We start from the raw sequence: 25,710 nt of genomic DNA on the forward strand, positions 1-25,710 counted from the left end.
AGTTACTAGGTTCATAGATTTCTTTTTCCTTGCAAAATTACAGATGTTCATTAATTTTTTTGTATTGCATAATAGAAGTCCAGTGCCATTATGATTTCCCTTATTTTTAGGCAACCAGTTTCCTCTCTCTGGAAACATGTAGGTTTCCTTTTTATCCTTGGAGTTCAGAGTATATACTGGAATTTTACAACTGTCTTTGTGATTTCCAATTTTTATTGCTTGAATTTTAGTGCATCATTTAAATTTGAAAACTTGATTTTTCATTTCGAGAATATCCAGTTTCCATTAACATCTTTTATTATAACTTTCTCCATTTTCTTATACTTTCATTCCTAAATCCTATTTAAAAGGATAGCAAATCATATATATATATATATATATATATATATATATATATATATATATATATATACATATATATATAATCAGTGTCTATTTTCTCTCATAATTCCTGTCTATTATCTATGCAGTTATAGTCTGGCATATTTCCTCAACTTGATTTGACAACTCACTAACTCATCTATTAGTCATCTATTCAATTATGGGCAAACAAATCTTATGTTCCAAGAATGCTTTTATGTTTTCCAGTTGCTATATTTTCACAGCAAGCTGAACTCCCATATGTAAAAATATTTAAAGACACTGAAAGTGTATAGTTTGTAAAAGTTTTTGGGAGAATCTACAATGGACCTCGAATGTTTTAGAGGGGCTATTCTTTCTGTTCCTCCACCCTATGCAACCAGTTAATATACTGGGAGATGGACTTTAGCTTGAGAAAAGTAAACTGAAAATGTTGCAGACTTTGAGATGGATGTGTTATACCATCACTCTAGGTATAAAAAAATATTTAGGCGTTACTTCTATTCCACGTTGTACCAATGACCCTAACCATCTCAGTAGAGAAAAGAAGGCAACAACCAAAAACAGGTAAAAGGATTAAAAAGAAATAAAAAAAATATTATTTATAGAAAACATATTTGGATATGTAGAAACATTTAAAAATATAAAAATTATTAGAATTTAGGAATGAGAAGCCGATACAAAACAGTTCATCTGGTATGATTCCACTAGGATAAAATTTGAAATCAGGCAAAAGTAAACTGTGACTAATAGTGGTTACCCTGGTGGCTGTTGTCATTAATAAAAGAGAAAGTATTTTGTTGTTCTTGTTGCAGGAATTCTAAAGTCCTGGTCCCTAAGTGCACTGGATAACCCTATGGTATTTCAATCCTTACATTGTGATTCTAAATTTCTTCTTTCTATTAAATGTATCTATTCACTACCTCCCACACATAATTTTTCCCACTTTTTGAACATTAAAAAGAACAGAATATTTCCCATATTTAGGAGATTGAGCCACATTTTTATCCCTTTTTGACTTGTACCTAAATCTAACTAAATACTAATCTTTTCAAGAAGGAACTTAATTTCAGCTGCATATGATCATGGTCTTCATTTTATATGCATCATTGCCTACACATCAGTTTTCCCATGTTTGCATATAATGTCTATTCAGTTTATTTTTAGGTTATGCGTCTAATGAACTGGGTCCACTTTCAGGATCCTAAGAGAAGCATTTCTTATGTGCACCTTAGTCTGCCCCTCCCACCTCTTCTGAAATTTCTTGTTTCTGTATGAGTAAAACTAGAGGGATTTATACTTCATGTCAATATCCAATTGCCTTTTTTATTCTTAAATGCATATTTCTATGATACGGACTCTATAGGCTTCTTCCACTATCTTATTTACACAAAATCTTAACAAATGTTGCTCAACTAAATGTTTTTTGGCCAAATTATTTGGGGATATTCTGAAGAAATCAAATGAGAGCTGGTATATCCTTAACTATATCAATGTACTTTGTGAATTTCTATGAAGAGCTCTCACACTTACTTGTTCAGAAAAATTTTTGAAAAGTTTGGGAAATGCTGACCAAATCAAATACATTACTACTAAGTGTTCTGTTGTAGTCTTCTTGAAACCAAACCCACTGTGAAAACTTATTCTATTAAACATACATTACTGAGGGTAAGAACTTTATTTTCACTTTTCCAAGATATTATTGTAACATGTGAATTGAGGTGCTGATCGAAGACGGAAGTGTTCAGAGGTAATCCTTTCCATAAATTTCCCCAGGAAACCTTGATTCTTGGTCACTCTTGTGCTTGGTATTAATTGCTCTCTTGGGAATAGACGGTCCTCAAGATACCATTCTGGGCCTGATATCATCTACTTCTATTGTTACAAACTTCAAGTGTTTTATGGCTCCAAAAATAAGCACTTCCACCCCAAATCTGGTCTGATTTCAGAGATCTGTTTTCAGAAACTCATGGTTCTGGAAAGCTCATGCCTAAATACATCTTTGTGTCTCATGAAGCTAATTAGCAGAGTGAAGAGACAGATTTTTAAAGGTGAGCAAATGATGAGGACCAAATCCTTTCTCTGGCCCATCTGCATAAATTACAAATAATCTATATAGAGATATCATGACAATTGCTTTTTGCAATTGCTCATGTAATCTTTCCAACATACCCTAACCAATAATACATCTAGCTTTCATATCTGCCTTCCATGAAATATTTTTATGTCTGAATTTCTTATTATCTTGACTCATTATTTTGGAAGGGAGTTCTATTTGAGATAAACTGTATTTATACAGCCTCCTTAATTTTGAAGAATGTACATTCTGGAAAGAGAAATGCAGGAAAAAACACAAAATGGTTGTTTCTCTATGTTTGGGGGAATTTCCTTCTCACTCTCGGCTTTCTTAAATTCTTTCCAGTTATTCAGTTTCTTTAAGGACTGAATATATGAATTCTTTCTAATATAGTCATAAATTAAGATACTTATTATTACTGAAGCAGATTGTTTCTGTTTACATATGTGGATATGTTCTTACTCCCTTATTCTAGAACATTCTATTTTCTCAAGAATGGTAGAGAATTGGAGAGGCTCCATTCCTATTCAAATACACAGATTAAATTTGGGATACTACAAATCTTATTCTTGCAGATTCTATTTTCCTGAGGACAAGTGGATTAGTGAAGCTGGGTTAAATAAATAGGGACATGATAATTCCAAGAGAAGAAAAATTTCTAAATATATATGGCTATATAGACACACCTATACATATTTTACATATATAAATATATTTAATTATCTATAACTAATATTTACCTTCAGAAAACCCTAACACTTCTTGGAAGTATGTTTCACAGCTGTCATTTGAAAGAACTGGCCATTGCTGGGGACATTGATACTTCTTGACTAAAATAAGGGGGGATGGTGTGTCCTTTGAAATATATATATTTGTTAAAGTACACTATTATGTGTGTATTATATTCCTATGTGCTTAATATATGTTTTAAACACATATTTCTTGCTAGTTAGTAGATGAGAAACAGGGAGAAAAGCAGTTTACTAGAATGAGTAAAGGCACTAGTTTATTCAAGATGCATTTATTTGATGCCCACTATGTTCCAAAAAGAAGTTTGCATGCTGCTGATGATAAGAAAAACATCTAAGTTAAATATCTTGCCCATTAGGAGTTTACTTTTCATTTCAGGACACATGGTATTCTCAATGAAACAGTCCTTATGCAAATAACAAAAGATTGCGAACAAAGTAGTGCAGGATTCCAGAAGAGAAAGTTTTGTCAAAAGTAGATTTGAGCCCCTCTTGGAAGATGCTGGTCCAGAGATAAATATTAACAGGTGAGTAGAATTTGTTAAGGTTAAAGGAAATGGAATAGTCCTAGCGAGGAAGAGACATAAGGCTGGCAAATAATTTGAATCAGAAATTATAACTTTGTGTGGAGGACAGAAGTAAAGGGATTATTTTGGCCAGAACAAATTATAAACGTTGAGAGAGAATTCTGAAAACCAAAAGGGGAATAGAAATTGTGCAGACTGAAGAACACAACGATGAGGTTTTTGAATTTCACATTTTAAGAAACGAAAATTGTATTCTGGTGGACATCCTATTTTTACATGATTCTGATAGTAGTGTAAAGAAGGGAATGAGGACAACCAACCGATAGTCAAGAAATCCATCAGAATGTTTTGCCATAGGATTATATATGTGAAAGGTCTTTTTAATTAAATGAATTAAGGATAGTTGGTTAAAATGCATGAAACATACAAAAATATCATCACATTCAAATTTAAGTTTGGAGAATTATGAGATAATTATGTAATTGATGGAAAAATATAAAGTGAAGAAATTTATTAGGGAAAGTAACAATGGTCTCCAATTATGACATCCTGGTTATAGCTAAGTTGGTGACTAGGGAAAAGATGTGTGAAAAAGTTAAAAAGCAGAATTGAGTTTCACTGACATGTCTTACCTATTCAAATATTTAGGAATATGCACATAGAGATATATGAATCTATTATCTTCTCTACAAAATATTTTCTCAGCTTTCAGGTCTTCTATCTCTACAAACACCACCCAATTATACCCAACAGCTGTATTTTCCTACTTGTCTCTCTCCTTTCCCTGAGTAGGGAGATGAAAAGGATTAATGAGAGTTTGGGAGGTGATTTCATACTGGTGGGCTTCTCTGACCAGCCACAGCTTGAGAAGATCCTCTTTGTGATTGTGCTAATTTCCTACCTCCTGACATTGGTGGGCAACACAGCCATCATCCTGGTCTCCTGCCTGGATCCCATGCTCCACACTCCCATGTACTACTTTCTCTCTAATCTCTCCTTTGTTGACCTCTGCTTTACTACAAGCATCGTTCCCCAGCTGCTGTGGAACCTCCACGGTCCAGCCAAGACTATTACCCCTCTGGGCTGTGCCATTCAACTCTATGTGTCCCTCGCCCTGGGGTCCACGGAGTGTGTGCTCCTGGCCGTCATGGCATTCGATCGTTACGCTGCTGTGTGCAGACCACTCCATTACGCCACAGTTATGCACCCACGACTTTGTCAGTCTCTCGCTGGCGCGGCATGGTTGAGTGGAGTCGGCAACACCCTCATACAGGGCACCATCACCCTCTGGCTGCCCCTCTGTGGGAACCGCAGAATTCACCACTTCATCTGTGAAGTGCCGGCCATGATCAAGTTGGCCTGTGTAGACATTCATGCCAACAAGGTCCAGCTCTTTGTGGGGTCCTTGGTCCTGCTCCTCCTCCCCCTGGCCCTCATCCTGGTCTCCTATGGCTACATCGCCCAGGCAGTGATGAGGATCAGGTCGGCCCAAGCCTGGCGTAAAGCCCTCGGCACGTGTGGGTCCCACCTGTTGGTGGTGACGCTCTTCTATGGGACCATCACAGCTGTCTATATCCAGCCCAACAGCTCCTATGCCCACAGTCGGGGCAAGTTCATAACCCTTTTTTACACGGTAGTCACTCCCACCCTCAACCCCCTCATTTACACTCTGAGAAACAAAGATGTAAAGGGAGCATTGAAGAGGCTGGTGAGAACAGATCAGCGCACAGTAGAAAAATTCTGATGAGGAAAGTGCAGCCAAGGCCTAACTACGGGGGGAGGTTATTAAAGGAAAAGATGCTGGGAGGCACTCCCAGACACAGCCTGACAGACGGGCTGCAACACTAAAACCACAAGGCTCTCTAGAAAATCTGTAAGCAGTTGAAATTGCTTTCTTTGATCCCCCTACTTAATGTACTCAAGGATATATTGACATCTGTGTTATACGCCACCCATCAGTTTACCCAATAAAGTACAAACAAGACTTACTGTTCCCAGAATCTCTGCAGTTATTTTCTTCCCCCTCTGATCTTTCTCTTATATAAATCCTGGCTTTGCCTTAGATGAAATGAAGCTATTGATTCATGTCCCTTATACAGAAGGAAACTGTTTGCTAATAATTAGCTAGGCTTGGAGTTATTCTTTAACAGTTTATTCCTGGAGTTCTACTGAGATGTTATCCATCTGGATCCTACCCTTGGACCACAGAAAGGTGTAGACTGAAAGTTTACCTCTTCTGCATAGGGTTCCCTTGACCTGTCCACTCACTTTCCTTTGTCAGCCCTGGCAAGTCTTGTGGATGAGCTTTTTTGATTCATACATTCTAAGTCTGATACTTTGGTTGTGATTTTGATTGTGCATTGCACAGAAGTGATGATTTTGAGTTTCAATTTTTGTGGTTCAAACAGTAAGTGATGTCTGCCAGATGATAGATCATAAGAATCCAGTCCCTGCCAGGTGAAAAGTGATAGGGTATTTGAATCTAATTCATTTTGTGTGTGTGTATGTGTGTGTTTGCACATGCTAGTTTGAAAATTCTAATATTTCTACTAATTACAGTTCTTGTCATATAAGATACAGGGTTGTGAAGTTTTTAGTTTTTTTATCTTTCTGGCTTTTGATGGAACCTCTCTTTGAATTTTTAATTGCACAAATGTGAGTGTTCTTAACTCTGAAGGGCAGAGATCTCTTCCTCCTTCCAAAATTCCAAAATGTATATCCATTATTGGCTCAATAAGTATCAATAGCTGCAAAACTGGAATTGTATAACAAAGATGATCCTAACATGCCATGCTCTCCTACAGGCATTTTTGGATTTTGGATTTCTTAAAATTACATTCTTTAAGGGAGCCTTAAAACCAAAGGAAACTAAAGCCCTAGCTTCTCACATTCAGCCTTCTTTGATTGGTTTAAGACCATTACATGATTAAACAATCTGAAATTAATATTCCTTCAGGATCCTTTAAATAAGCTAAGTAAAGGAGTGAGGAAAAACTTACGCCATTGCAATCTGGAAAAATTGAGTCTGGAAAATAAGGGTTTCCTGCAGCTATGTAACTCAAGATGTATTATTCCTTAAACTTTATACAAGGTATTCCCTTAAAGTAAAAGTAATAGAAACCAATGTCAAGAACACTGAAGAAGAGAATGTGCTACCAAATTCAAAAGGGAATCATAATATTTCTCAGATACCCACCATTGATGCCTCTGGAGAAATCTAATGATATTTATTTAAAATGTCTCTATTTCTTTTAATCATTTTAAAAATATAAATTTTGTCTCTATTTTAAATTATGTTTTATTACATTCAACTTATCTAATTTCCTGAGAATTTATAAAATTTTCCTTAATATTTTAACAAACAAATTAGTATTCTTTTTCTTCATGTAGAGGGACATAATTAATTAAAGTTTAATTTCTCTTAAAATATACTGGAGTTCTGATTGGTGTATAAGGATTAATAACTGCTTATAAAGTTTAAAATAAAAGAAACAGATTTCTAAGAACATATATCCTTATACTTTAAATGATGCATTGGCTCTTTAAAAAATTCTTTTTTATTCAAACGATAACTCAGAGTTTAAAAATATATATTCTGAATTTAATTAATGACTTTAGTTATGTGACAGGAAGAAACATAAGAAACACAACAATACTGCACTACTTATAAACAATTTTAAAGTTTTTATATGTGATATATAATTATATAGAGAAAATATTCATGTAGTATTCTTATGAAAATGACTTCTTTGACTATTAGACTGTTTAATAATTTTGACATAAAAGCAGATCTATGTCTTCTTCCTTGTAGCAATGTTAACATCAAGTTCTACTTTATTTAATCGTGGACTTAATTTTGAATAAAAAGTTTAGATAATTTGAATTTCCTAAAGATCAACCATTCGTTTTGTTGAATTTAATCTAATATCATTTTATTTAAGATTATAAATTTTTTTAAAATCTGTTTACCTAATTTAATTATCTTAGGAAATGTTTTTATTTAAAATGAAAGAATTATTTAATGCTTCAGTTGTATGGAATCAGTGTGTCAGCTTAATTGATGATTTTAAGAACTTCATTTAACTTTAAAACTACATTGATTTCATTGATGACTAATCTTTACATACTGGGACACTGTCTAAGTTCAGTAGGAAATACAAAACACTTGTACCTGTACATAGTTTTAAAGGTATATATTTATACATTATAGAATAGATATTGATAAATAGAATAAACAAACATAAAATTGCATTTGGATCATGTTAAAGTACAAGTTCTTTTTTTTTTCACTTTAAAAGGAATTTGTAATATATACTTGGGGATAAAAATAAGTAGACAGTTTTTGTTGCTGTTATCTACATTCTAATTTTCTTTATCCATGTAATGGAAAGGAAAGCAAGTTTCTTTGTTTAATGTTTTCATTAATATAAACTATTGAGAATATGAATATGTTTATGAAATAATGAATTTCTCTGTTAAGAAAAGTGTTAAATTTCATTAAGATGGAAAATTCAATTTAATATACATTTTATCTTTTTACCTTCTACTGTGTTTATGTTAAATATTCTTACTCCAAATAAGACTGTAAATATTTTCTTCTCTTTAGACACTAGTCTGATATCTTAATGTAATAACAAATTTTTTCTGTCAAAAATGATAAGATGTCATTTACATTTAAATGGATAATCGACAGCTAAATATTTCAAACACCTTTACACCAAAATAATAATAGGACAAACAACCCAATTAAAAATGGGCAGGAGCTCAGTGAAATTGAGTGACTAAGGACCTTTAAAAGTTTATTCCTTGGTAAAAGTAATGAAAAAACTGGCATTGACAGAATCAGCATTCTCAGAATCCCGGAAATTAATCAAAGGTTTGGAGCTACACAGGAGTGTTTAGTCAAGAACAACGGCTAAATCTTGTCAAGAATTGTGACATCTGTGCTGTATTAACTTACCCTGGTCTCATCCCTTATTCCCTAATTCTGCTGTAGCCTTGAAAAAGAAAAATAACAGGGCATATTCCTGATACTAGAGAAGATAAAATGAACCTCATTTCCAAAGAAGTAGCATTATTTGACCTGTTTGGTGGTTTCTCAGAAAACCTAATTTGAAAAGCATGTCTTTATTTGAATTCACTCAAACTCATCCAGTGCTGAGTGGGAAGATGGTGTGGGAGGAAACTTTGTTGAGTGTTTTAACATCGCAGATTCCTGAGGCTATGCATAATAGGAGGCCAAACATTATACTGACCAAAAAGCTTAAAAGGAAAATCTGAAGAATGAGATTTCCACAGGGGCTTTAAAAAGACCTAACATATTCCTGGGAATCTGGAAGGCCATGTGTATGTCCAAGGCTATGTGGAAATCTCTGGATAGGTCTGAGAAGGCCCTTATCTCTCACCTTTGATGACCTTGAGTCTCTTTGAAAGCAGGAAGTGAAGGCTAAGGCATAGTTGTAAACTACCTGGCTGAGTGTTGAAGGTGCTCCCCAAGACTGGGAGGCTTATTGGTGCAAGGAATTTAAGGAAATCTCTGTGTAATCATTAACTGGTCATTTAGCTAAACAAGCAAAGGCTTCAGTGGTCACACATGATAAAGATACAGACTTTTAAAAAACAATTACTTCAGAAAAGTCACTAAAAACAAATAGCAACAACTATAATAAGAAGCAACAAGAAAAACACTGGGGAGGAGGAATAAATTGGTTTCCAGGGTTGTCACATCATATTATTTGAAATGCTAAATGTTCAATAAAAACTTATAAGGCATGCAAAGAAACAAGAAAATATATCCACAGGAAAAAAAAAACAGGCAATAGAAATTGTCTCTGAGGAAGCACTAGCCATTAGACTTCCCAGAAAAAGACCTTAAATTGGTTTTTTATGTTCAAGAACTAAAGGAAACCATGTCTAAGAATTAAAAGAAAATATCAGAAATATTCCCACCAAATAGAGAATATCAATAAAAGAAAAAATATTAAAAATAACAAAATATAAATTCTGAAGTTGAAATGCACAATAACTGAAATGAAAATATCATTAGAAGGACTCCACAGTAGATTTGAGTTGGCAAAAAAAGACACAGCAAATTTGAACCTAAACAATTGAGATTGTCCATTCTGAGGAAGAGAAAGAAAAAGGAGTGCAGGAAAATGAACAGATCATCAGAGAACAGTGGGAAACCATCAAATATACTAACGTATGCATAATGGGTATCCCAAGAAGAGGAGAGAAAGAAAGAGGCAGAAAGAATATTTGAATAAAAAAAAAGGCAAAAAAATCCAAAATTTCATCTAAATATTGAAGAAGTTCAATGAACTGCAAGTAGGATAAACAGAAAGAGATCCACACTTAAGCCCATCATAATCAAACTGTTGAAATACAAAGAAAAAAATCATGAAAGCAGAAGGAGAGTAGCAATTCTCACATGCAATGTATTATTAATAAGATTAGTAGTATATTTCTTATCAGGAAAAAAATGGAGGGCAGAAAGCAGGACAACATATTAAAAGTGCCAAAAGGAAAAACAACCAGCTGATCAGGAATTCTATCTCCTGCAAAAGTATCCTTCAAAAATGAAGGAAAAGTTAAGACATTCCAGATAAACAAAGACTTAGAAAGTTCATCATTAACAGACTTGACCTAAAAGAAACACTTAAGGGATTCCTTCAGGTTAACACACATGAAGAAATAAAGAACGTCAGCAAAGGTAACTACATAGGTAAATATAACAGAGAGTATAAATCTATCATGAAGCTATAACAATTATAAACATGTACTCCTAAAATAGAGCCCCAAAATACTTGAAGAAAAAAAAATAAAGGAATTGAAGGGAGAATTAGACAAGTCAAAAATAATATTTGGAGACTTCAATACCCCATTTCCTATAGTGAATGGCACAACCAGGGAGATTATAAAGGTAATAAAAGATTTTAAAACTCTATAAACAAAAGAAGTCTAGCAGATACTACATGACAGTCCACCTAACACAAGCAGATGAAACATTCTCCAAGGTAGATCATACATTAGGGCACAAAAAAAAGTCTCAACAACTTAAAAGATTGAAATCATGAAAGTATGTTTTTTATCACAATGGGGTAAAATTAGAAATAAAAAACAGAAGTAAAACTGGAAAATACATAAATATGTGGACTTCAAACAACACACACTTTGACATTGGGTCAAAGAGTAAATCAAAAAAGAGCTTAGAAAATAGTTTGAGATGAGTGAAAATGAAAATACAGTGTACCAAAAGTTACAGAATACAGCAAAATCATACGTGTAAGCACCTACCTTCCAAAAGAAGAAAGATACCAAGTCAATTACCTAAGTTTACAGCTTTAGGAACCAGAAAATAAGAATAAACTAAACCAAAAGCAAACAGAGGAAGGAAATAATAAATATAAAGCAGAAATAAGTGAAACAGAAAATGGTAAAAAAAAAAAAAAAAAAAAAAATAGAGAAAATCAACAAAACCAAAAGTTGGTACTTTGAAAAGATTTTTAAAAAATGACAAATATTTAGATCGTCTGACTAAGGCAAAAGAGGAATGATTCAAAGTACTACAATCAGGAATGAAAAAGAGGATAGTACTCCCAATCATCCAAAAATAATAATAATAATAATTAAAAGGGAATATTATGAACAATTGCATGCCAACAAGTTAGATAACTGGATAAAATGAACACATTTCTAGAAAAATGACAATTATCACGTGACTCAGGAAGAAACAAAAAATCCAAATAGATCTATAGTAAATAAAGGTATTGAGTTAAGAATAAACAGTTTTCAAAACAAAGCCTAAGATCACACGGTTTCACTGGTGAATTCTACCAAACATTTAAAGAATTAATATAAATCCTGCAAGGTCTTCCATAAAGTAGAAGAAGAGGGAACAATTCCTAACTTATTCTATGAAGCCAGTAATACTCTGGTATGAAAACAAGACAAAGATATTATAAGGAAAAAAATCACAGACAAATATCCCTTACATATACAAACGTGAAATTCCTCAGCAAAATAATAGCAAACCGAGTTGAGCAGCATATAAAAAAGAATGTACAACATGACTAAATGGGACCTAATCCAGGAATGCAAGATATATTCAACATATGAAAATCAAAAATGAGATGAATCATATAAAAGAATAAAGGAAAAAAATCATGTGATTATCTTGATAGATACAGGAAAAGCATTTGGCAAAATCCATCATCCTTTCATGATAAAATACTGCAAAACTAGGAATAGAAAAGGAACTCCTCAACCCAATAATAAGAATTCAATGAAAGATCCACAGCTAACATACTTAAAGTGAAAGACTGAAGGCTTTCCCGTGAAGGTCAGGAACAAGACACATATGGATGTGTATTCTCACCACTTTTTTAAAATGATATACTGATGGGAAATAAGTACATGAAAAGATACTCAAAATCACTAGCCATGGAAAATTAAGATCACAGGAGGTATCACTATACTCCTTTTAGAACAGCTAAAATGAAAAATAGTGACAATACCAAATGCTGGAGGATGTGGAGGAAGTGTTTGTCTCAAACATTGCTGTTAGGAATATAAAATGGTACAAACACTCTAGAAAATAGTTTGGCAGACTCTTAAGAAATTAAACATATACTTACTATATGATCCAGCAGTTGCACAACTCAGCTTTTACTTATACCTGATAAATGAAAACTTATATGCAAATAAAAACCTACACATGAATGTTTATAATAGCTGAAAACTGGAAACAATTCAAATGTCTTTCTGTAGGTAAGTAGTATAACAAACTAATCCACACAATGGATTATTACTTGGCAATAAAAAGGAATGCATTACTGACACAAGCAACACCTTGGATAGATCTCAAGGCATTATGCTGAGTGGGAAAAATCACAAAGGTTCATACACCACATGATTCTGTTTATATAACAATCTCAAAATAATGAAATTATAGAGATGGAAAACAGATTAGAGATTGTCAGAGATTAAGAATGTTGGCAGGAGAATGGAATAGAGGTAACTGTAAAGGAAGTAGCATAAGGGAGATCTTTGTGTTACTGGAATAGTTCTGTATCTTGATGGTGATGGTGGTTACACTAATTTGTGATTGTGACAAAATGACATAGAACTAAACACACACTTTGTGCCAAAGTCTATTTCCTGGTTTTGATATTGCAATAAAGTTATTTAATATGTGACCACTGGGGGGGAAACTGGGTGAAGGGTATACAAGACCCTTCTCTCAATTTTTATTTTTGCAACTTCTTATAAATCTATAATTATTTCAAAATAAGAAGTTAAAAAATTTGATGGGAATTGGAATAGAATACCTCAACACCTATTCTGAAATTATATTTTGTCTGATCTCTAAAAAATACTTCAGTAATTTTGACTCATGCTGCTTTAATTGCCAGTCTATTTTCCAAGTTGTGTACTAAACACTGCAAAGGATACAGTGTAAAAGCAATAATTCTTAGACATAATGGTACAAGCTTAAACTTCTCTTAGCTGCCTTGGTGTGAACACTAAATTAAACATTGATATTTCTGCTTTATATATAAACTATTAAATTCTTGGAAATGACAAATTCCTAAGGCCAAGTAGCTAAGAATCAGAAGAAATAAGGCAAACATAGATATTTTAGCATTTATTTTGGTATGCAGTAAATACTGAAAATGCAACAGTGTCTTTTCTGAGCTTGCACATTTTGTGCCAGATAAATGTATAATTTTCACACATGTACAATTTCATCACAAAAATTAACCAGTTTTGCTTCACACATTCACTTTAACATTCCTGACTTTAAATGTGTCAGTCCATTGGATTCTCCTTTTAATTGGGTATAGCATTGCCTGGCTCCATCACTGATTCGTGACTAGATTAAATTCTTTAATATATGTTTATCATATATCTGTATGAGCCATGATTTTAGTTTTTTTCTGAACAATATTTAGCACTGACAAAGAAGATGACACACTCATTCATTGTAAGCAGTCACGTGAGGAAATGTCTCCCTTCCCCAACCCACTTTGACATCCAAGGAGTGAAAAAAGAGAACTGGAATATAAGAGAAAAAAAAAAATGAATTTCTCCTTTGTGGGGAGAGGGGAGTTTTGAACAGAGTATGAAGATGAAGTTTTATTTATGAACAGGACTATATTTATGTCACAAGACAAATTTAATAGAAAGTGATTTCATTAAAAATGGCCAAAAAAGTACAGCATCAGAATGAGATTTTGAGGGGGTCCTTTAACCAGCAAATAATTTGTGATTACAGGGCATATTTCTTAACAGTTATTATTTTAAAACACACGGATACACACGCATATTCACATGAAACTCTTTCATCTCCATGGCTATATGTTCTAGTTTGCTAATATTGCCAGATGCAAAACACCAGAAACGGATTGGCTTTTATAAAAGGAGGTTTATTTGGTTACAAAGTTACAGTCTTAAGGTCATAAAGTGTCCATCAACAAAAGGCTCCTTCACTGGAGAAAGGCTACTGGGATCCAGAAAGCCTCTGTTAGCTGGGAAGGCATGTGGCTGGCGTCTCATGTTCCCAGATTGCGTTTCAAAATGGAGTTCTCCAAAATGTCTGCATCGGCTTCCAAATGCCATCTTCAAAATGTCTGTCTCAGCTCCAACTCAGCTCCTGGGCATTCTTCAAAGTGTCCCTCTTGGCTGTAGCAAGGTCACTCCTTCTGTCTGAGCTTACATACTGCTCCAGTAATCAAGGCCCATTCTGAATGGGCAGGGCCACACCTCCATGGAAATTATCCAATCAGAGTCATCACCCACAGCTGGGTGGGGCACATCTCCATGGAAACACTCGAAGAATTACAATCTAATCAACACTGCCCATATAAGAATGCATTAAAGAATATGGTTTTTTCTGAGGGACATAAATACACAAACCAGCACACTATATGAATTAAAACTTTTGATTCAAATGGTTACAGTCATATCTCTCTTTCTAGCACAATGTATGACACAGGGTAGGTACTCAATAGATACATGTAGAATTAATAAGTGAAATAGGTAAAATATGTAAAGCACTTAGGAGAGTACTTACAATAATAGTAAGCACTCGAATATTTTTATTTCATTAATGTTGCAGAATTATGAAGAAAATGCATGTTTATTGATTGATTTTAGACCTCATGAAAAGTTTCAAAATGTACTTGCTTTAGTTTTGCTATATAAAAATCATAATATATAATAATTATACAAATACTAGGGAATTATGACTACTAATTAATTTGTAGTCATTTTCCAGATATTTTAATTGCCTAATTTTGCATTTTTAAAAAGAAGATAAAGTGAGTATAATAACATATTATGATTTTGTTATCTGACTTATAGTTTCATATATACTACCATATATAGTCATATATGCTTTTCATATATAGTAATCATACCTATGTTATATGTAATAAACTCACATAATCCTTTAATTTGTGGGAAATAAATTATTTTGAATTGTTAAAATATGAGAATACACGTGGGAAGGAGATACACATTTTCAGAACTCCACTTTTTGACAGCTACCTAATGGATTCATAGAAACATTATTGGGTTGACCTAAATTATTATTTAAGAAATAGAAAAACCCCTAAACCTTCAAACTCTACCACTCAGTTTCCTGGCTTTCTAAATTTGGGATCCTTGATTGGCTGTTTCCTGCTTCAGTTAGCCCTTAGGCTTTAAAAATTCTCTGAAGTATAAATCAGAATAAAGAGACTTTGGGGATGGCTTTTATACAAAGGATATAGGGCCATCAAATATACTGCCATTAGGAAGTATGACTCGTGCTACACTTCATCTTCCCACCAAATAAATAAAATATTCTAATCAGTAGTATCAAAATAGCAGCAACTTCTCTGATTTCTGGAAATCCATTTATTCTAGTTTGCTAATGCTGTGGAATGCAGAACACCAGAGATGGATAGGCTTTTATAAAACGGGGGTTTATTTCGCTACACAGTTACAGTCTTAAGGCCACAAAACGTCCAAGGTAACACCTCAGCAATCGGGTACTTTCACCAGAGGATGGCCAATGGCATCCGGAAAACCTCTGCTAGCTAGGAAGGCAGCTGGCATCTGCTCCAAAGCTCTGGCCTCAAAACGGCTTTCTCCCAGGACGTTCCTCTCTAGCAAGCTTGCTCCTCTTCAAAACATCACTCACAGCTGCACTCAGTTCCCTCTCTTTGAGTCAGCTCATTTATATAGCTCCACTGATTGAGGCCCACCCTGAATGGGTGGGGCCATGCTTCCATGGGAACATCTCATCAAAATCATCACCCACAGCTGGGTGGGGCACATTCCAAGCAAATCTAACCAGCACCAAAAACATCTGCCCCACAAGACCACAAAGACAATGGCATTTGGGGAACACAATACATTCAAACCGGCACACCATTTCTATCCTTCTTTTAAAATTATCATTATTAACAAAAATAAGAAATCCCTCAAGGAAGTAAAAGCCAGACAATTTCTTCCATAACCCCCTCATGTAACTGTCTTTGTATGTACCCATCTCCAGATTTCAACCATGGTAAATAATTGTCTGAAAGGGATTTTCAGGGCTCCAGGGCTTTATTATAAAAAACTCTGGGTTTAAAACATGGTCCTCCTTGTGGCTCCCACTCCCTTCATCCAGTGTATGGACAGATGAATAGAAAAATGAGGACAAAAAGTAAATGAACTATAGGGAGGGCTGGGGTATGGAATGTTTGGGATGTTTGGGGTGTACCTTAATTTTTACTCTTATTTTTTTGTGGTAATGAAAATGTTCAAAAATTGAATGTGGTGATGAATGCACAACTATATAATGGTACTGTGAACAATTGATTGTACACCATGGATTATTGTATGGTTTGTGAATACATCTCAATAAAATTGAATTTAAGAAAACTGTTCCTTAAGAAACATAAGTTATCATTTTATATAGGCTAGTTACTTCAGAGTCAAGAGAATTCTCTTAATAATATTTTAGACATACAAATTGCTTTTGAAACTGTAATGATTCCATAGATGGATTACTTCAAATTATATTCAAGACCTGTCAAGTTATATGACAAAAATGTGGCTAAATAGTATCATTCATCCTTTTACTTATTCATTCATTACCTTTTAGAATATTCATTCTGCCAGCCATGCCCTAGCACTGAGAATAAAATGATAAGAAAATTGTATCTAATTCTTTCCCTTTTGGAATTTAGAGACTAGTGGAAAAATAGATATTTAGGAAAAAACTTCAATACAATTTTATTTACATGAAGTCAGAACTCGATCTTTGAAGGAAAAGTTATTGAAGACTATTCTGAAATACTTTCCCCAGCCTTTAATCTTTTGTAATTTGGATATTTCTTTTTATTTTCACAAACACACAAAATGTTTTCCCTAAGTAAATAATAATGAGGAATAATCATAATATATTAACAATGACTATCATTTCTTGAGTCTTTAGTATAAGTCAAACATTGTGCTTAATTCTTTATATACATTACTGCTTTAGTTTGATAAAGTTGCTGAAATGCAATAGACCAGAAATGGGCTGGCTTTTAACAATGAGGATTTATTAGCTTACACTTTTACAGTTCTGAGAGAGTAAAAATGTCCAAATCAAGGCATCAGTAGCATAATACCTTCTTCCTGAGGAAAGACTGCTGGCATCCAGTACTCCTCTGTGTGGCGGCATCTGGTCTTTCTCTCAGGTTTCCTTGCCTTCAGCTTCTGGCTTCTCTGGATCTGGCTTTCCTTCTGAGCTTCTGTTTGTTTCTTTTGTTTAGCTTCTGTCTCTCCTAGCTTCTCTCTGTGCTTCTCTGAATTTCTTCTCTTGTAAAGGACTCCAGCAAAAGGATTAAAACCCACCTGAAGCATGCCTCACCTGAAATAACCTAATCAAAAGGTCCCACCCACAATAGGTCCACACCCACAGGAATGGATCAACTTTAAGAATATAATCTTTTCCGGGGTACATACAGCTTCAAACCATTACAAGTACCTCATTCAATTGTCTCAAAAATTCTATAAGGTACTATGAATCTGTACTTACAGATGAGAATGCCGGCTTGGCAAATAATTAACTTGCCAAAGTTAAAAGACATGTTAAAATGTAAATCTTAACCTCTATGGAAAACTTCTCATCATCACCATTAAGAACGCTTTTCTAAAACATTGTTTTTAACATTTCCCTTATTTAATGTATACATTCAAATATTTACTGATCATATACAAGCCTGACACAGTTCTGTATGTCTATGTGAGGAGTATTTTAAACTGCATTAGTGAATGTATTCACTGTATGAGGAAGACCTTTGTAGACACTGAGGATACACCAATTAATAAGACAGACATGGTCCCTGCTTTCATGAAGCTTGCATTTTAGAATTGGAGTCAAACAATAAACAAATAATAAAACAAGCTTATTGTAAATCAAGAAAGTGAGTAATCAGAAAATTGCAAAATTGAATAAAATCAGAGGTCAGAAATATTAGAATTGATAGAAATGGCCTCAATGAAGAGATGATTTTATGCTTATTCATGAAGCTTACATTTCAACTGCAAAAAAAAAATAAGCAAGATAAAGGAAATGCACTGTAGGTTAGATATTTGGAATAGGGTTTGTCATGCTCACTAAAGTAAGACAAGACCTCTGTGATGAGTTTATGGAGAGGGTGAAAGACTCATATGAGGTAATATTTAGAAAGATAAACTGAGGACAGATCATTCAGGATCAAATAGGCTACAGGAAGGGATTCGGAATCTATAGATTTGTTTGAATCCCAGAAATGATACAAGATTTGTGTTTTAATATTATTCTTGTTGTTTTATGGCAAGTAATTAGAAGCCTAGAGCAAAACAAGAAAGAGTCAGAAAATGTATTTATTGGTTCATTTAGAGATGATATTGACAGTAGGATGTTTGCAATGAAAATGGAGAAAGGACATAATCAATATATATTCTTAATGTACAGTGTAAAGAACTTGGTGATGAATTAGGTATGGCCAGCTTTGGGAAGAAACAAACGTACTTCCTGAAAGCCTGAGAAGTATGTTTTCCAGATGCTCTTGCCTCTAAGGATGCAGTTCAGTAAGGTACCCTTGAAAGGTACATGGAAATTGGAAGAGAAGTGGAGCCTCTTCTTTTTCTGGCAGTGGTAGCAGATACGTGCTTGAATTTTTGTCACAGCCTACAATTAACTTGTATCAGGTTTCAAAGGACCTGAAGTCCAGAGCAGTTTTCTTCAAGTCCTGACACCTGAGTGGCAAGAGCACATCTCAGACTATCAGAACCAGTGCTAAAAACAAGTAGTTATCTCAGAACTTTATCTCTTCCAGCACTTCCAGTAATTTTCTGAATACCAAATTTCCCTTTTGAAAACCTATAGTGGACTGCTTCACTATGAGCTTTGTCTGAACCATGATTAAAATGAGAAGATTATAAAATAAGCTTGTAAATAATGGGAAGGACTGGAAAATTCATAAGACCTTCCTTTTCATCTGAAATGGGTAGTCCAAGTAGAATTGAACAACCTTGTCTCCTGTCCATGCTGGTTCATTTGGAAAATAAAGCTGACTTGATACAGGTCTATATTCACGATTCTGGTCACCTTAGTGAAGTCAGGAGTGACTAGGGAGGAGGCTAGATGGAAATCAGTTCATATTTTTACCATGAGGGCAATGACTTTATCTTTATAAGTCTATTATTGCATCTGCCTCACCTGGTTATGTTTTTTTTTTCCAATAATTGCTTCAAACATTTATTGAATAAGTGATTTGACAGAATATGTTCTGAAAAGAATATATGAATAAATTGTATGTGTATATTCTGTTCAGGATATATATTATAAACATATATGTATATATACACACACACATATGTATACACAAAGAAAGAGCAAGAACAGGCAAAGACAAAAGAGAGATGTTTTATTAAAGGAGTCTTTATTTAAACTTATTAAAGAATAAGCAAATAAATCATAATTATTTGTTTATAACATTTGTTAAGCACTAAGTAGGTTGGCCACAAAAGTAACTACAACAATAATAGTAAGGAAAACTAAATTGCATGCTGCAAAATCTATTTTTTTTTTACCCCATGTCTTCTATTATTCCCTTTTCATAGATGAGAAAAGTTACCTCTGTGATTAAATAGCCTGCCAGTGGTTTCCACTAATTAGTGGAAGAATCAGTATTTGAAAGAAGGATTATATAATAACAAAGTCTGGACTCTTATCAATAATTATTTCTCATGATTCCATTATCTCAGCCTAAATGTTTTAAGAATGCCATACCAAATATAAGCACTAATAAACTAAAATCAAGTCTAAATGATTCATTAATCACTCAATTTTAAATAATTTGTTATTCTGCTGGGTGATGGTGAATACAAATGACAATAAAGTATGGCTTCTGACTTTCAGTGCTTAAAACATAGCCAAAACATGGTTGTGAAAAATGTTCTAGAAAATATTTTATTCTAAAATTCCTCATTGATGATTGTGAAAAAGCTCAGGAAACTAATTCAAAGATGGATATTAAAAAATTCCAGATAGACGTGTATTTATTGTAGGGGGAAAACATGCAATTTTTCAAAATAAAGAGCAATTATTTTCTGTACCACCAATGTTGGAATGATCACAGATAATTCCATTTTACACCACCAAAGGCAATTGAAAATCATCTCTGCTTACATAGTGAAAGAATCACTGCAATCAAAAACTGCATCTCAAAAAATCCACATAGTTAGAATCAGTATTAATTTATTCATTTATAGTCATCCTATAAGAATGACTCTGAGTTAGATATCAAATATTAAGTAAAAATATAGTGTCAGTTTATCCCACTTGATATCAGCGACATGACTTTTTAAATAATTTTATTAAGTCTATTATAGATAAAGAAAAGAGCACTAAACATAATTGTCAACTCGATGAATTATCACAAAGTGAAACCTATAACATTACCCACTCACCAGAGCCCCTCTCATGTCATCGCAGTCACTATCTCTGCTGTCCTCACCAAGGCAATCTGTCCAGATTTCTGAAAACATTTGGCCTGTTTTAAAACTTTCTATGAATTGAAACAAAGTAGATATTCTTTTGTGTATTACTTATCTTATTTGTTTGGGAGATTCATCCATGATGTTGCAAAATTTTGTTCATTTTCACTCCTGTATGGTATCCCATACTATGAATATACTATAGTTTACTTATCTATTTTACTACTAATGGATATTTGGTATTTTCCAATTTGGATTTACTATGAATACTGCTGATATGAACATTTTAATTCTTGTATTTTAGTGCATATATCTGAGAGTAGAATGCCTGGGTAATAAGATCTGCATACGGTAAGCTTTAGTAAACATACTGCCTAGCAGTTTCCAAAGTAGATACACCAATTTAGATTCTCACCAGCCATGTATGAGAATTCCATCTGCATACACTCTTGTCAAAACTTGGAATTGTCAGTCTTTTTTAGTTTAGGTATTCTAGTAAGTGTATAATGGTATGAAATCATGAGTTTAATTTGTATTTCAATGATGACTAATGTAGTTGAACATCTTTTTGTATATTGGTTATTTGAGTATCATTTTTTGTGAAGTGCTTGTTTAAGACTTTAGGACATTTTTCTATTAGATTATCTCTTTTTACTTCCTGGTTTGTAAGTGTTCCTTATATGTTCTGGTTTAGCCTTTGAAGTTATAAGTGTTTAAACATCTTCTCCCAGCCTATGGTTGCCTTCTCCCTTTCTTAACAGTATCTTGTGATTAACAGAAGTTTCTAATTCTAACATCAATGAAGTATAATTTGTCAGTCATTTACTTTATGGTTAGTGTTATTTATACATTTCTTTAAAAAAAAAAAAAAACCTTTGACAATCCCAAGATCACAAATATATTTTCCAATGTTATTTTCCAAATGGTTTCTTGTTTTACCATTCATGTTTACATTTATATGCTATATGGAAAAATTTTTGAGAGATGTGTCAATACTTATTTTTATATGGCTACACAGTTGACAAAGCACCATGTATTTTATTAAGACTTTCCTCACTTCTCTTCACTGCCAAATTTGTTATAAATCAAATATCCAGTTTTACATGGGTCTGTTTCTGGATCCTTTGTCATGTTCCATTATTCAGTTTGTCTATTCTTACATCCATAACACATTATATTAAACGCTAACTCTTTAAAATAAATCTTGATATTAAATATTGCAAGTCCTCTGACTTTGTTCCAGAAGGCAAAATTATAGGCCCATCTCTCATAAATATAATGCAAAAATCCTAATCAAATTATTAACATTTAGTATCTAGTAATACATCAAAAGGAAAATAGATCATGACCAAATTTATTTTACTTCAGAAATGCAAGGTAGTTTCAATGATTGTCAATTGATGTAATATACTATATTAGAAAAATAAGGGGAAAAAATCATATGGTCATTTCAAAAGTGCAGAAAAGGCATTTGATAAAATATCACATCCATTCATGTTGAAATAAAAACACAGCATACTAGCTGCACAAGGGAACTTCCTTAAACTGATAAAGGGTATCTATAAAAGTCCTACAACAACCACCATCTTTGATACTGGAAACAAGAGAAGATCACCAATTAAGTTCAATGATAACCACCCAATCTTTAAGAAAAACAAACATTTTAATGGAAATTTCCCAGGGTTCTAGTTACCATACGTGACCGAGAGACGAAGCCTAAAAATACTGATCCAGACTTGCAAGGATTCAAAATATTTGACATCCTGTACCTCTTATACAGTGAAAAGTCACAATAAATGCCCAATAAGTGAAAACAGACACTACCCAATAGCCCTCACCTTTTTGTAATAGTTAAATATCAGGTCTGAAAATAGGGATGGAACCCACGAATATTCTCTCTTTAATTAATTCTGTCTGCCAAACAACTTAGCTAACCCAGTCTAATGATAACTAGCAACTCTTTTCACTTGAACACTGACTTTTATTCCAATCAAGGGAATCCAGAAGAGGTCAGTGTATCTGGAAAACCTGGAATTAATCACAAATTTCTACTCTTCTCCCTTTTTTCCACCAACTTACAAAGACTGTAAAAAAAAGACATGTTTGAGGGAAGACAGATATTTAAGTTCTGTTAGAGAGTAACTGGGACTGTGATGTTTGTGATATTTGAAACCTAATTCCATTTCCTGTATAACCTGATGAAATGAAATACACATACATAAATATTTACATATATATTATGAAATAAACAAAGCAATGAAGTTTATATTTTCATTGTATTAAAATATGTGAAGACTGGGAGAGAGGAGGAAGAGTCAATTGTATGAATATTGCTCAAAAGACAAGTGACATATGATCACATCTTCAAGCAATTCATTTTTCACACTCTGGTTGGAAATGAATTATATATCCACTGCCCAAACATATCTGGAAAGGGCAAGTGTATGTTACCATTGACAAATGACTGATTGTATTACATTCTTTGAGGGTGATGTTTCTTCGTATTCTCTACTATAAATTCACCAGGATGACCAATCTAGGCTTTCTCCTCCATTCTCAATGTGAACACCATAATCTATCCAATAAGGTAAGAAAATAAGTGATTAAAATTTAATATCACAAGTGGGAATGGTCTTTTAAATATTGGGCCTCTTTTCAATGTACATGCAAAAAGATCTTAATTGTGTCAAGCCCAGATATCTTTGCCAGCAACCATTATACAATAATGTAGAGTCTCTATAATATAGGATATTGCAGCTATCCAGGCAGTATACAGAAAGAAGTTCATAAAGTACATGATTTCTTGTCTTCCATTTTGGAGTAAAAGTTGCTCTTCTTCCATTTGGCCCATTGAGAATACCATTATAATGCTGATAAAGATGATTGAGCACAAATAATAAAATACATGCTGTTTGGACTACAAGGTATTTTTAGATCAAAGCCTCTTACCAAGAGATGTACACGTTCTTCGTATGCTAACCATAAGGGAAAATTTCTGCAGAATGAGGTGTAGGATTAAAGGAATATGTTAAAAGAGGCTGCTTAGAAGGGTTAGATAAGTGAACAAACAAGTAGAAGCATTGCACAGAGCTATTGCTAGCTGCACTCCTTTTTTCTCCAGAACAGTGCAAATGACTGTAGCATGCTCCTAGCTCCCTGAAGATATTCTATCCTATATTGATTAAAATACAATTAGATATACAATAGTCATTTAGACAGCTTCATTTAAAAAAAAGAGTATACAAAGAGGAAACAAAGTGATCTCTTGACAGCTATAGATACTTTCTCCTAATTTTACAGCATAAGTTAGTCTTCAAGCAGTTATCTTTCTGCATTTCACAAAAGTTTCAGAATTATTCCCTTACTACCAATTTTAATGTACTATGTGATAAAAAATCATATTTGGTTATTAATTTTTAAACTTCATTGGAAATGACAACATATGTTAGCAAAAAGTGCAATATTTACTAAATTCTATGAATACTCATTTATTTTTAAAGTTTTGTTTCATCATTTGTGAGAGAGAATAATACATTAATTTTCATAAAATACATAGGTGAAAATAGTCAGCCACAATCAACCACTGTTATTTTGGCCAGGGAGCAGTGGGGATGGTGACAGTTCACAAAAGGCATTCTGAAAGATGGGAGGGTGGAATTTCAATTGTGAGAGGACTGCATTTTCCTAAGCCATACTCCATACTTGGTCTTGTTCTCTCCTCAGTAGCTTCTTTACTGCCCCCTTAACATCCTTATTTCTCAACGTGTAAATGAGAGGGTTAAGCATTGGAGTTATAAGTCCATAGAATAGTGCAAGAAGCTTGCCCTTCAGTTTGGCTGAATTGCTCTTGGGTGCCATATATGCATAACCACTGATAGCTGAGCCATAGAACATAATGACGACCAACAGATGAGACCCACAGGTGTTGAAGGCCTTCTTGCGACCCTCAGAGGATTGGTTTCTTATTACTGCTCTGACAATGTTGATGTAAGAGAATAGAATTAATCCAACTGGGACAACCTTTATGACAACCACAGCTGCATACATCTCCACTTCATTGATCCATGTATCAATGCATGATAATTGAAGCATAGCTGGTACCTCACAGAAGAAATTCTCTACTTGGTATTGACCACAACGAGGTAACAAGAAAGTCAACACTGTCTGCACCAAGGAGTTGCTGAAACCTGTCACCCAAGCTACTGCTGCCAGTTGTTGGCATAGCTGAGAATTCATAATAACTGTATAATGGAGAGGCCGGCAGATAGCTACATAACGATCAAAGGACATTACCGAGAGCAGTACACATTCAGTTGATCCTAGGCCAAGAAAGATGAAAAGTTGAGCTATGCAGCCCATGTAGCTGATGTTTCTCCTGTGGCTCTGGATATTTACCAGCATCTGAGGGACAGTGGAGGTGGTATAACAGAGGTCCAAAAAGGAAAGATTTGCCAGAAAGAAGTACATGGGGGTGTGGAGTCTGGGATCAAGGCGGGATAAGATAATGATAGCCAAATTCCCAAGGAGGGTCATTATGTAGAAGATGGAGATAGCCACAAAAAGCACCATTTCCAGTTTGGGCCATTCAGAAAAGCCCACCAGAAAAAAGCCAGTGGGATGATGGAAGGTGTTGTTGAATCTTCTCATTGCCATAACACTACTTGCTGGAAATACCAAGGTTGCAATTTTGGGAGCCTTGTTATCATGTGCCTGGAACTTATGTTGGCTCATGAACCGCATGCATTCGATAAAGAAACTGGATAGGGGGTGCTGAAACAAATCAAATCCTTAATATATTTCCTTTTATTTCCTCAGTGTGAAAAATGAGCATCCTGTATCCTTATTTGTATCTATATCTATATCTTGACAATATTTTATTCTTGACTTTCACTTGGTAAACTAAATTGTAGTTTACTAATCAAAGAGGCATTACGCTCTTCAAGCTTAGAAGTTTCTGTACCTCAAAGGAATTTGTCAAAAAGGTGAAGAA

The 25,710-nt window shown here is 33.9% G+C and overlaps 2 protein-coding genes across 2 annotated transcripts; one reads left to right on the forward strand and one right to left on the reverse strand.

Moving 5' to 3' along the window:
- Positions 1-4,509: 4,509 nt before the first annotated feature.
- LOC119540769 (olfactory receptor 2G3-like) lies at positions 4,510-5,457 on the forward strand. Its single transcript, XM_037844723.1, has one exon. The coding sequence runs from the start codon at positions 4,510-4,512 to the stop codon at positions 5,455-5,457; it is 948 nt and encodes a 315-aa protein (XP_037700651.1).
- An 18,947-nt stretch (positions 5,458-24,404) lies between these two features.
- Positions 24,405-25,367, reverse strand: LOC119540770 (putative olfactory receptor 2B8). The gene has a single exon (XM_037844724.1). The coding sequence runs from the start codon at positions 25,365-25,367 to the stop codon at positions 24,405-24,407; it is 963 nt and encodes a 320-aa protein (XP_037700652.1).
- Between the last annotated feature and the right edge of the window lie 343 nt (positions 25,368-25,710).

The sequence above is a fragment of the Choloepus didactylus genome, chromosome 7 (assembly GCF_015220235.1).
Source record: "Choloepus didactylus isolate mChoDid1 chromosome 7, mChoDid1.pri, whole genome shotgun sequence".
NCBI classification, from domain to species: domain Eukaryota; kingdom Metazoa; phylum Chordata; class Mammalia; order Pilosa; family Megalonychidae; genus Choloepus; species Choloepus didactylus.